Consider the following 12,391-nt stretch of genomic DNA (forward strand, 5'->3'; position numbering starts at 1 on the left):
ATTTTTAAGATAGATGTGATTGCAGCCAACTATTGCTTCTAAATTAGGTGGGTTGCATTTATGGTAATATCCCAAATACAGCAACAGTGACCCACAATCCCAGTTGTGTGAATGGAAAGCTGATGGTGTAGTCTGCCCCTTCCTGTGTGGGTTTTCGCTTTAATGGGTGGGCCCTGCCAGTGAGCTTTTATACCAAACAGAGAGACAAAGAATGGCTTCAGTATGTAGAAACAACTGAGATTGCAAATAATCACCTGGATTGGGGTATGTGTGTGTCTCTTCTGTCTAATTGCTGTGCTGCCTTCACCCACGGCCCTTCTATAAACATTACATTTATAGCTGCTGCCTATCAATATTTTTTTATTATTATTTTTTGCCATTTTGAAATGTTTGCTTTTATGAGCTGGCTGCTGCACACAGCCTGTGCCAGACTGATTCGCAGAAGCAATATTGTGTTTTATAAATAAGCACTTGCCGCATACGCTCTTCCAGGGAGCATCTTTTGTAGTCAATATCCCACTACAGAGAGCATTTGGGAAAGCCATAGGTTCATTTAAGTGGACTTAAAGCCCACTCTGTTCTGCTGACAGAGCACTTGACTGCCTTGGCTTTAGCCAAATAGCCACATTGCAGTTTAAGCAAAGCCCACCATCTGTTCCACTCTCCCGACAGCAAATGGGCAGAGGGAAGAGGAACAGCACATTTTAGTTTATGGTGCATTTGTGATTCACAGAGGTCCACCCCACATGCTCGCTGTATGTTGTGTTGGGGGGGGGGCTCTTTGCATCTGCTCTGCTGTCCTGTTTTCAGCACAGATGGAGGAAGACACAGGACATTTCTACCCCAGCTGCAGTCCACGTGCCTCTCTTGGCAAAGCAGAACTCTGAATTGGCCTTTCCTGCTTTGGTGAGGAGAGAATTGCTTTTGCAAGCAGCTGCTAAGCCAGAGTTCTTACTGAGTGATGATTCACATGGGCTACATGTTTAAAACTGGATCATACAACTTGAAACAGTCTTGGCTTCCCCAAAAGAATCCTGGGAAATGTAGTAAGCTAAGGGTGTTGAGCGGGGAAGGCACTGGCAAACTACTCCAGTATTTTGCCAAGAAAACTCAATGGACATAAAAAAGGAGAAGCTTTGAGAAGAAAGTGAGAGTTTCCAAGGCATGCTCTGGTTCATGGGGTCACCAAGAGTCAAACAACAACAACAAGGGTGGTGAGAGTTGTTACGAGACCCCTGTTCCCCTCACAGAACCACAGTTCCCAGGGAAAAGGGAAATATTACTATTATTTTCATAAAATGTATAAACACTCAAACCTCATAACTCAAACGGCTCTGCTGCCGAACGTCTCAGTTCCTGAACGCCAAAAACCCGGAAGTGTTCCGGTTCTCAAACGTTCCTCGGAACTCGAACGTCTGACGCAACTTCCTCTTGAGTGCAAGAAGCTCTTGCAACCAATCAGAAGCCACGACTCTGAACTCAAATGTTTCGGAAGTCAGGCGGTCTTTCGGAATGGATTACGTTTGAGTTCTGAGGTTTGACTGTACTGCTCAATTGTAATAAATCCTCAAAGCAGTTTACAAAAGTATTGTTAAACCACTCTGAGAATTGTTAGCTCTGTGAGGGGAATAGCGAACTGCAGTTTAACAAGCTTCCGATTCCTTGGGGGAAGTGATGAGCACTTAAAGTAGTATGATAATGATCTGAATGTATAATACAAACGGGGCCTACCACAGATCCCTTAATTTCAAACAAATGTTGAATCATATCCTCAGCCCCTAACAGGAATGCCTCTGCTCCTTGGGTCCATTTTCCTCTTTCAACTGAGATGAAGTGTTGTTCCCCTTCTGGACAGCTGAGCACGGTCAGCTCCCTTGGGGCTACATTTGGTTCCACACATCTCATCCCATTACCTTTCTCTTAACCTAAAAATGTCTACACGTCTGTGTATGCAGGGAGGCACACCTAAGTGTTGTAGAAACCATTTTGAGTTTGGTGTAGGGGTGGCCCCTGTTTCGCTTCCAACACTGATAGGCACTCATTCACCCACATTCGCTATTGGTATACACATATGTGGATTAATAAACAGCTGGGTAACTGTTTTGTCACTTGCACAAATGTGTTTTGCTGTGCCTTTTGTTTCTGGCTGTGTGCTTGAGGGTGCATTGTGTTTTCAGAAGGCTGAGTAATAGAGAGGAAATTGAATTAAATGTTCACTGCAAAAATAATAAGAAGAGAAAAAGCTGGTGTTATTAAAAACACTTCATCTCCTCTCTCGCCTCCTCCCTCCCCCTTAATGGCAGGTCTGTTTCACAAGGTCTTAAAAACAAATTATGCTTGCTAGGTAGGGAAGAAACAGAAGCATTCTCTCTTGTGCTATTAGGAGATGCAGTAATTGCAACAGCAGCAAACAGAAATTCCTGTGGGCGTACACAGGGTAACTTCATCAAGTTTGACTCCCTGCTACTCAGATATTAGGGGTTTCTTTTCCTTTATTGTATTGGCTCCTATTATTTCTTAAACACAAAGAGAAGCAGCCTGAACATAATCTCTCTCTCTTTTTTTGCAGCAACTGCAGCAGAAATTTTAGGTAAAAGTAGGGCCATTTAAGAAGACCTCCACCATCTCCTCTAAAGCATTAAGAAGCAAAGAATTCATATTTACTCTATGTGTTTTGGGTGTATAGGAATCTATCTTATACTGACTCAGACCACCAGTCCATCAAGCTCCGTACTGTGTACAATGACTGACAGCAGCTCTGAAAGGTTTTGGTGCTTCTGGGGTTTGAACCTGGAACTTTCTGTGTGCAAAGCAGATGCCCGACCATTGAGTTATGGCTCTTCTCCGAATCTTCCAATGAAGGACTGTGTATTTTCACCTAGATCAGGGACACACACCTTTAGTGGTAGCTCTCAAGCTTGGGCATTGAATCTCAGGGAAATTAATCCCGTAGTCAAGGGTCAATTTCTGAGGATATACTCAGCACACCTACCGTATATAAACATGATTTTGTGCTTAAATGGTGAACTAATGGGGTGTCCCACGGCTCAGCTGTGACATCTTTGTCGCCAAGTGTGTTGTTTTACAGCATTTTACAATACTGGAAGATCTTGTGTGATGAATTTAAAACAGTGTTGGAGAACCTGTAACCCAGGCTTCCTCAACCTCGGCCCTCCAGATGTTTTGAGACTACAGTTCCCATCATCCCTGACCACTGGTCCTGCTAGCTAGGGGTCATGGGAGTTGTAGGCCAAAAACATCTGGAGGGCCGAGGTTGAGGAAGCCTGATGTAACCCTTCAGGTGCTGGACTCCTAACTCCCTGCCACCCCCCTCACCCCTCTGTGGATGGCTAGTGGTCAAGGATAATGGTAACTGGAGGACTTCTTGAAGGCTAAATGTTCCCCATCCCTGTTTTAGAGTGGTGGAGATGTGTCTCTGTGATAACAACAGCCATTCCACTAATCTTCCATCTTGGAACTCTTTGCCCTTTTCCTTAGGTGTGTTGCTTAAGGTATATAGGCTCAGCAACAGGTTCAGTCCCCAGCATCTCCAAACTCGGGAAGAACATAGAGAGAGCTACTCAAAGTAGACAATATGAATCAGTCCAGGACAGCTGCATATGTTTAGGATGGGATGGTTGAGGCAGACGGTAGCTGGTGTAATGGCTGTCCCCAGTGAAATGTTGCAATTTCCCCAAATTATTTCTCCTTAAAAAAAAAGGTCAGGGTAGTTTCTCTCCTTCTGCCCTCACACTGGTGAAGCAATGCAAGAGGAATTAGATGACAGAACCGCAGATACCAGAAACATGATCACTCATTGGTGTTTTGTTGTCCTGGTCTTGTGATTTCAATCAACTAGTATATAACTGAGGACCAGTGTGGTATAGGAGTTAGAACAGTGACTCCTGGGTTAAAATCCTTACTCGGCCATGAAGCTTTGCTAGGTGACACTCAGCCTGACAGGATTGTTGTGAGGTTGGGGGTGAGGTGGGTGGAGAGAAGATAACAATGGTTGGCTCTTTTGTGGAAGAATAAGGCATTAAAAAATGATAAGCAAAGAAACAATAACCTGGTTTCAACCCTCACAAACCCTCTCAGCTACAGTTGTTACGCTACTTCCCAAGAAGGAACTCTACATTATTTGAAAGCCAGGTTATTGAAAGCAAAAATGCCACAACAACCTGCCCTGACGCAAAATGCAAAGATGCTTATTTGTATAATTTACAATAAATCTTTCTGTTGGTCAGGGGGTGACAACCTTTTTTTGCTCCCCATGGTCAAATTGGCAAACTGGAGAACTGACTGTGGGCACCACACACAAATACTATCCTATTGGATTCTTCTTCCAAACTTAAGGTCACTGGGAATGGAGAGCCCTGTGGGCACCAAGGAACACCTCTGTGGGCACATAAGTGCCCATGGGTGCCACACTGGTAACCACTGCTGTATTGTCATAAGTAAAAAAGCGAGATGCAGAAAAGTAAAGGTTTCTCTTTGTGGGAAAGGACATTACATATTTTTTTTTAAAGAAAGCTACAGAGTGGAATTCACTGAAGCGCAAACCCCTCAACCAAGCTGAACTTTACACCGGATTTACTACACAAACCTGCACTGCTAACCTACAGGATTCAGTCTAGTTTACTCATTCATACCATCATTATAATCAACAATTATTAAGTCTCCCCAGAAATCATACGGTGTGTAAGATCAATGGCATGGAAGGAGGAGCACACACTCACTTTTCCCTACTCTCTAGTAAGGCAGCACCAGGAAGTTGCCATTTATCATTGTTTAAGACTGAAGCAAATGGGTTAGATGAGTTCTGAATGCATTTTATACAAAACACAACACATAGGGAAACACGGGAGGGGAAAAGACTGTCCAGGAAATGGTTGGGAGGGTCACACTGTTTTAAATCCAATTTGTGGATTTCACTCACCTGCACTGTCTTGCATGAGGTTGCCTATGCACAATAACTTGCCTATGCACAATAACTTCAAAGCACATTTGAAACACTCCCCACCCACCCACCCACCCACCCAAGAACTATGTGCACTGCTGTTTATCACCCACAGAGTTGCAATTCCCATCAATCTGTAACAAACTACAGTGCCCGGAATTCTTGGGAGTGGGGGGTGATATGCTTCAAATGTACTTTAAAAGTATATTATGCTCGCAGTGTTCCATTTCTTCTCCTGGATGCAATGCACAGCCCAATCCCAGACTGCAGACAGTAGATAGCTATCATAGCTAACAGCCTTATAAACCAGCAGATAAGGAGTGAGGCAAATGTCCCTAGGGAGCAACCCCCCCCCCCAATTCCAGCGCACTGCAGTTCCATCCTGTGTCACCAACAAACAGATTGTTGAGGAGGATCTTTATCTCATGTACAATGGGGCTTTATGCTGATGGACCCTGATCAATTATTTCTGGAGATTTGTTTTCACAACAAGCTATACGATTTAACCAGCAGGGGACTGGGATTAGCAGTGTGGCCCAACTTTCTGAAAATGGTAAGTGGCAGGCAAGCTGCAAAAACCAGGTGGCCATGTAGTTTTCTGGAGGCGGCAAACAAGCTGGCTATTGCAAATCACTGAACTTTTAGAAATATAACCTAATTGTATCACTTCAAAGTCCCAAAGTTTATTGCCCTGTTTAATGATGTGTCTGGTTATTTATGGCACTGCACAATGAGTCTGCTGCTGAATTAATATACTTCCTTAAAGACCGTCATTGTCGCAAGCGATAAAACGGAACCATTCCCAGACAGCTCAATTATGTCACATTTATAGAAACCTACTCAAATCACCCTCAGCAATTTTCAGAGGGCTGGCAAGCAGATGACAAGGATCGCAGCGCGTTGGGCTCAGAAACAGGACAGAAAGCGAAAGCCTTGCAGGCGGAAATCAAGGAGCGCAGATGGACTTGGTGGGGGTGGGGGAGAGGTGTGCATCTGGGAGAAGAAAAAAAGTGGTGGCCCCAGGCTCCTGCACTGGAAAGGAGCCCTCTCCTCAGCCATGCAACAGAAGGAAATAGGCAGAACTCGTGATATGCAAAGCAAAGTGGGAGTAAGCGAGAAAACTTCTGCTAGCCTCTAGGAGCATCTTACCTTTCTGATACTGGAACCAGAGCTGCTGCTGCACTTTCTTGCTGGGAAAGTGGATGGTGCAGCTGAACTCAGATCCATAGAGGGCCTCTGCTATGTAGTGGGAGCCATACTGCTGAATGAAGTAGAGCAGTTCTTCACGGCTGCTGTCCTTGTTCAGGATCTTCAGGACATTAAAAAATCCTGTAAGAGCCAAGAGGGAGGAGGAAGAGGAGGGATGTCACAGATTTTTTTTTTTTTTAAGTTAAGAAACAATGCAACAGAAGGAAACCATTCACATACACTATTGACCAATTGCTCAATGTGCCCTCCTTCTCTATTAGTTTCTCCTACAAATTCCAGTTTTGGTGCTTGGCAAGCAGATTCAAGAACTGGGTGCTCTATTTGCTGCACTGCTGTTTCCGTAAGGACTCCTCAGGTGAAGCTTGCTCTTCTTTACCCCTCTGCACACGCCCACCTTCGAACCTACACCATTGGACCTGTTTTGCAAGACTGTGACCTTCAGTGCAGCCATTTCGGCAACCAACACAGCAAGATCAGTGAGTATTTGTTTATCACCTGCCACCGGGTTTTCTGGGGGGCTGCTTTTTAGATAAATGGGGCCCAAAACCAATTCCAAAGAATGGGATAACACCATAAGGACATAAGAAGAGCCTACTGAATCAGTTCTCACAGTGGCTGACCAGATGCCAGTGGGAAACCCACATGCATGATCTGACCACAATCCCCACCCTGTGGTTTTCAACAACTGGGATCCAGAAGTATACTGCCTCCAACTGTGGAGGCAGAGCGTAGCCTTCATGGATAACAGTTCAACCTCCATGAATTTATCTAATCCTCTTTCAAAGCCATCCAGGTTAGTGGCCATTACTCTCTTCCATGTATGCGAGTTGCACAATGTAAACATGCACTGTGTAAAACACAGAATAGTGCATGTTTTCTGGTGGGAGTGTGCAGAGGGCTAAAGAACCATCACCATAAGATTTTGATGCCACAGCTAGGCAAAGAGTGCCTGATGACTGTACTTTGTAAGTAGAATCAGACAGTGTTGTCCTTAAAAATAAGAGAACTCAGAAAACCTGAGTTCGGATATGTTATAGACATGCTGATTAATTCAGCCAAGTCACTCTCAGCCTCAGGCATCTCATCTGAAAAATGGGAACATGAAATTAATGGCCTTACACAGATATTGGGTGGTAAATACAAAAAAAATGAGCACATTCTTGTTTGCTCTCACAGTGGCCAACCAGATGCCCATGGAAACAAAAAAGCAGGACCTGAGTGCAACAGCAACTCTCCCCTCCCGTGGTTTCTAGCGATTAGGATTCAGAAGCATTATTGCTTTCACCTCTGGAAGTAGAGCTTAGCTACAGATAGCCCTCTCCTCCATGGGCTATTATAGTGTTGGTGTGTTTGCATAGCACCAATTTTGACACCACCTTGCCCCTCCCCCTACACAGCAGCATCTTTACTGCCCCATCTCACTGTCTGCTACTGAAAATAGGCCTTGCCTGCAGAAGGCCACGGGAAGAAGACCACAAGGACAATCATTGTCATTTCCAGTTACAAGGACCAAGTAAATGGTGATGTGAAAGAATCTTAGTAGGCAGAGCCATCCGTGCCTGAGATCAGCCAGACTAGACATTACTGGGCTAGATGGATAAACAGCCTGAACCAGAATATGGCCGCTTCTTATGATCCTTTATTAGGGAAGGGGTATTCCTCAGTGGTAGAGCATCAGCTCTGCATGCAAAAGATCCCAGGCTAAATCTTTGGCATCTCCAGGTGGGGCTGGCAATGAGAACTCCTGAAGCCTTGGAGAACCACTACCAGTCAGGGTTGACAATACTGAGCTAAATGGAACCATGAGGACTAGGCTCTTAAATCATTGTTAAAGACATGGTTTTAGCTCAGAGGTAAAGCTCTTGCGTTGCATGAAAAACATCCCAGGTTCAATCCCTAGGGAGACCCTGGAATCCCAAAGAACCATTGCCAGTCAATGAAGACAATACGGACAAATAGTCTGACTCAGTATAAGGCAGCTTCCTACAGGTTATAGCCACCTAAGCAGACCCACTGAAACTAACAGACCTAAGTTAGTCTTGTCAATTATTTTCAGTGAATCTGCTCTAAGCTGACAATATGCTGTTCTGTATCCCTAATGCTGCTTCCCTTGCAGATGTGTACAGAAACTGCTGAAATGCCCATCCCTGATCAATAGCCAGGCATGTGTTTTGCTAGTCTTTTAGGAAGCTAGTTGATGGATGTGTGTGACACATGTATCACCACTGAGCAATGTTAGAAGCTGCGACATGAAATCTAGGAGCTAAATGGGACCTTAAACCTACAATATGGGTGCAGCAATGGAATGTCTAGGTGCACGTTTTTACAACAAGAATACAAAGGTGAAAATGAATGAACTGCAGCCAAAATATTATGTTTATTTTTCACATGCTCTAGTCCTTCCCCTGCCCACCCCCCTAATATTATTAAGAGGGTGTCTTCTCCAGTCTTCAGAGAGCAGCTGGAAGTGGGGAGGTGGAAAAAGGTCCTCCTTTCCTCCTACTCTGTAGTTTTAATCTGAAATCTTAGGCACAGTTCTGCATCCAAAGCTCAGAAACTTCTCGCACTAATGAAATACCTTGTCACAAAATGCTCCTAGAACAATGGGAGTTTCGAATACTGCCACTGAGAAGTTACCATTGCAACCATTGCAAGTTGCAGCAGAAGTCTCTGGCAAAGAACTACAGCTGTCTCCCAGCTTGCAATTGTCACTGTAATGTGGCTGTTCTCACCTGCTGAGAGGGCAATGGTGCTTAGCTTTACTTTATACAGGTTGCTTCGGACCCTCCAGTGCTGCACCATGGGGTAGCCCATGGCTTCGTCATACCGGATATCACCTGTGAAGAAATAATTTGGAGTCAGAGCACAAGAGGCAGGAGGTGGCCAGAGAGGAGAGCTGTCTACTTATGCTCCCACAGGATTATTTCATTGTCACAAACTTTGGGATTATGAAGCGTGCAGTAACAGAGATCACAGCCTCATAACAATAGTCACTGCTGGGGTTCTTCAATGAACAGGCTGCAGGCAAGGTGAAGACAGAGCCCTGCTTATTGGCACCAACAGGGTGTGTGTTTTAGAAGAAACATCACTTAACATGGCATAAGAATTGGAAATTATCCAGAAAAACGTAATTTCCAGCCACAAAAATTGTGGCATCTGTGGGAAGTGCAAAGGGAGAGGGGAAGAAGCAGGGCTCTGCCAATAGACCAGTTTCCCTCGGCTCATGTACAGCTGTCAGTCTGTAGCAGCTATTCCATCAGGCTGCAACAGAGGGAAAGAAGGAACGCTATGCATTTGGCTTTGCTGAAAGACCAGCTGCCTTTGGCTCTGCCTCTCCTGCACTTTTCACGTGGCAGTGACCACTCCATCAGCTTAAACTGTTTCCTTCCCAACGGGGCATTAATAAGAACTCCCCTCCACCTAGAACTCAGATGAGTTGCAGCTATGTCCAAGTCTCCTACCTGTGAGCAGCTGGAGATTTGGAAGTGGCTCAGAGAGCACACCACGACATTGCTCCTCAACTGGTAACGGGATCACCATCAACGCATCAGCCAACTGGGGAAAGTCCTTGATGAAATTATTCTCCCTGCAGAAAGAAATCAGAAAACTCAAAAATAATGATCTGGGTGCCCTCTGGGCAGAGAATCTGAGCACAGTGTTAGGTGGTAGGAGACATTAAGCAAAGGGTGCATTTGTGTAAAAGAGAAATTGTTTGTTTATGTGTGTGTGCAAGGAGAGAGGGAAACCTCAGTGATACAACTCTTCAGGTAATCAACTGCCTCCCTGTGATTTGTTGTAGAATGAACCATTTGCTACGTTCTTTGTTTTAAAACACACTCTAGAGCGGCTAATACTGTCCCAACTTGCAGTAAAGGACAGGTTACAAGTACATTGCCCTCACCTCTACGATTGCACCCGGACAACAGCAGCATTTTAAACAATGAATGCTGATTCTCTCATAATGAGAGGCACCCCTCTCCAGTTTAAGCTTCACCGTAAAATGCTTTGAGTTTCCTAAAACCAGAAGGTGGCAAGCTTAGTAGCAAAACCATCCCTACTTTTGCTACGTTTATTTTACATGCTCCAGTCTTTGCCTATTGGCATTCTGTCTTGTCCAGACCATCTTTGTCTGTTGGTGGTGGTGGAGATAGATTGAAAACATTGTGCTTTCAAGTTGCTCGAGTGCATTGTTATGGTTTTGCAGATGCAATAATGAGTTCCCCTTACCACTGGTTCTCCACCACAAGGTGCAAGTAACTAACAGGGCTGCCCAGGGAGTGCCGCGAGGCAGTCAGCCTGGTGCCTTGGCTTTTAGGAGCCACTTACACTCAGCAAAGGAACGTTCAGCAAGGCTGCTGTCTGGGAGGATGGCTGCCGCCAACCTCATCCCAGAACACTCTGCAGATGTACTCTGGAAGGCAGACAGACGCTGCCTCTTTGAGATGTGACACCGCCATTCAGCTTCAAACCTGGATTTCCCCTCCAAGAAACAGGAGCTGATAATTAGATCCCTCGGGGTCTGCTGTATTGTTCCTCCCTTTTATTCTTTCTTTAAAATACACATACAGAAGCCAAAATGAAACTCTGCACAAGCTACAACACTTACCTTTTGCCCAACGCTTTCTAGGCAAAGGTCTGTGATTTAAGGCACAGTGTGTAAGAGCTTTTTATTTTCTTGCCCTGGCAGTTCCTCTATGAAAAGCCACTCTTTATTTCTGAGTCAGAACAAACATCAGTTCAGGTTTTCTGCGGATTTGCATTCAGCGGTAGAGAGTGGGTTTTGTGGGGAAAGTGCTCAGAGGGAGAGTGGGAAGCACATGGACATGACACGGCATGTTCAAGTGTGGACCTGTGCCTGGAAACAGCAACAAAGGAAGTCTGGATGAACCATGACTTCCTTCCTATGTTCTTCCTATTATGTTCACACGTGACATAACCACCATCAAGGAGCTCTTGATGTGGATATTTAAGCACATATCACAGAATCATAGAATTTTAGAGCTGGAAGGGACCCAAGGGTCATCTAGTCCAACCCCCTGCAATGAGGAATCTCAGCTAAAGCATCCATGACAGATGGCCATCCAACCTCTGCTTAAAAACACCCAAGAAAGGAAAGTCTACCACCTCTAGTAGGAGTCTGTTCTACTGCCGAACAGCTCTTACTGTCAGAAAGTTCTTTCTGGTGTTTAGTCAGAATCTACTTTCTTGTAACTTGAAGCCATTGGCTGGAGTCCTACCCTCCAGAGCAGGAGAAAACAACCTTGTGGCATCTTCCATGTGACAGCCCTTCAGATAGTTGAAGATGACTATCATATCTCCTCTCAGTCTCCTCTTTTCCAGGCTAAATAAACTAGCTCCTTCAATTATAAGGATTAGCTTCTGGACCCTTGATCTTAGCTGCCCTCCTCTGCATACATTTCAGTTTGTCAAGATCCTTCCTAAATTGTGGTGGACAGAACTGGACACAGTATTCCAGGTGTGCTTCATAGGCAGCAACCATGCACGGCCCTGGATCTCCAGGCACCCACAAATTTTAAATGAAGGGGCTGACCCCCCGCCCAATTCCACTTGGTGGCATGTGCACACTGCGGGGTGTGCACATGTCACATTGGTACGTTCGCATGATGTGTGCAAGTAACATCAGCATGCTGTGGGCCTGCCAACACCATACACGCATGCATGCATGCATGCCCCAGGCACTCAAGGCAGCACGCTTGGTGTGGTCTGACGAGGGCAGAATAGAGTGGGACGATGACTTCCCTTAAGCTGGACACTAGACTGTTGATATATATGAAACTGAAACTAATAGTTATTCCTTATCTGCACCATGTCATGTAAACTATCTAGAAGCAGGTAGCTTCAAGGTCAGAAGCATGAGGTAATGTTCATGCGCAGAGTTCTTATGGCCTGGATGAGAGAGTGAGAGAAAGAATTGAGCTTGTTCTTTTCTCTCTCTGCTCTCTCTGCTGGGAGGGAGAGAACCATCTTCAGAAGCGGACTCTCCCAGCAGCATGCTAGTGACTAATTTATGGGCTAATGATGTACAGAACCATTAAGCTGCAAACCAGCAATAAACTTTATTGCCTGAACCATGGGTGTGAAGTGAGTTTATTGCATCAGTGATTGTCTCCAAAAGGACTCGCAACACTGTGCAGAGTGACGCACACAGAGGAGCTTGCTGGACACCTTGTGAGTTGGAAAATATACGGTACTCACTAATAT

General features: G+C 45.0%; 1 protein-coding gene across 5 annotated transcripts in view; it reads right to left on the reverse strand.

Annotated features, from left to right (window-relative positions):
* The window catches only part of ASTN2 (astrotactin 2), a 658,777-nt gene that overhangs the window by 176,227 nt on the left and 470,159 nt on the right, over nucleotides 1-12,391 (reverse strand). For 4 of the 5 annotated variants that reach the window (XM_081847443.1, XM_081847445.1, XM_081847447.1 and 1 more), the window contains 3 exons: nucleotides 9,631-9,755; nucleotides 8,902-9,006; nucleotides 6,110-6,289 (listed from right to left, as the gene is read on the reverse strand). In XM_081847443.1, the coding sequence (XP_081703569.1) occupies nucleotides 6,110-6,289; nucleotides 8,902-9,006; nucleotides 9,631-9,755 (410 nt within the window). Of the gene's footprint in view, nucleotides 1-6,109; nucleotides 6,290-8,901; nucleotides 9,007-9,630; nucleotides 9,756-10,070; nucleotides 10,325-12,391 lie in introns of those variants that run through there. The other variant, XM_081847446.1, reaches the window with a different exon arrangement.

Source organism: Podarcis erhardii, assembly GCF_964252035.2.
Source record: "Podarcis erhardii genome assembly, chromosome: Z".
Classification (NCBI taxonomy): Eukaryota; Metazoa; Chordata; class Lepidosauria; order Squamata; family Lacertidae; genus Podarcis; species Podarcis erhardii.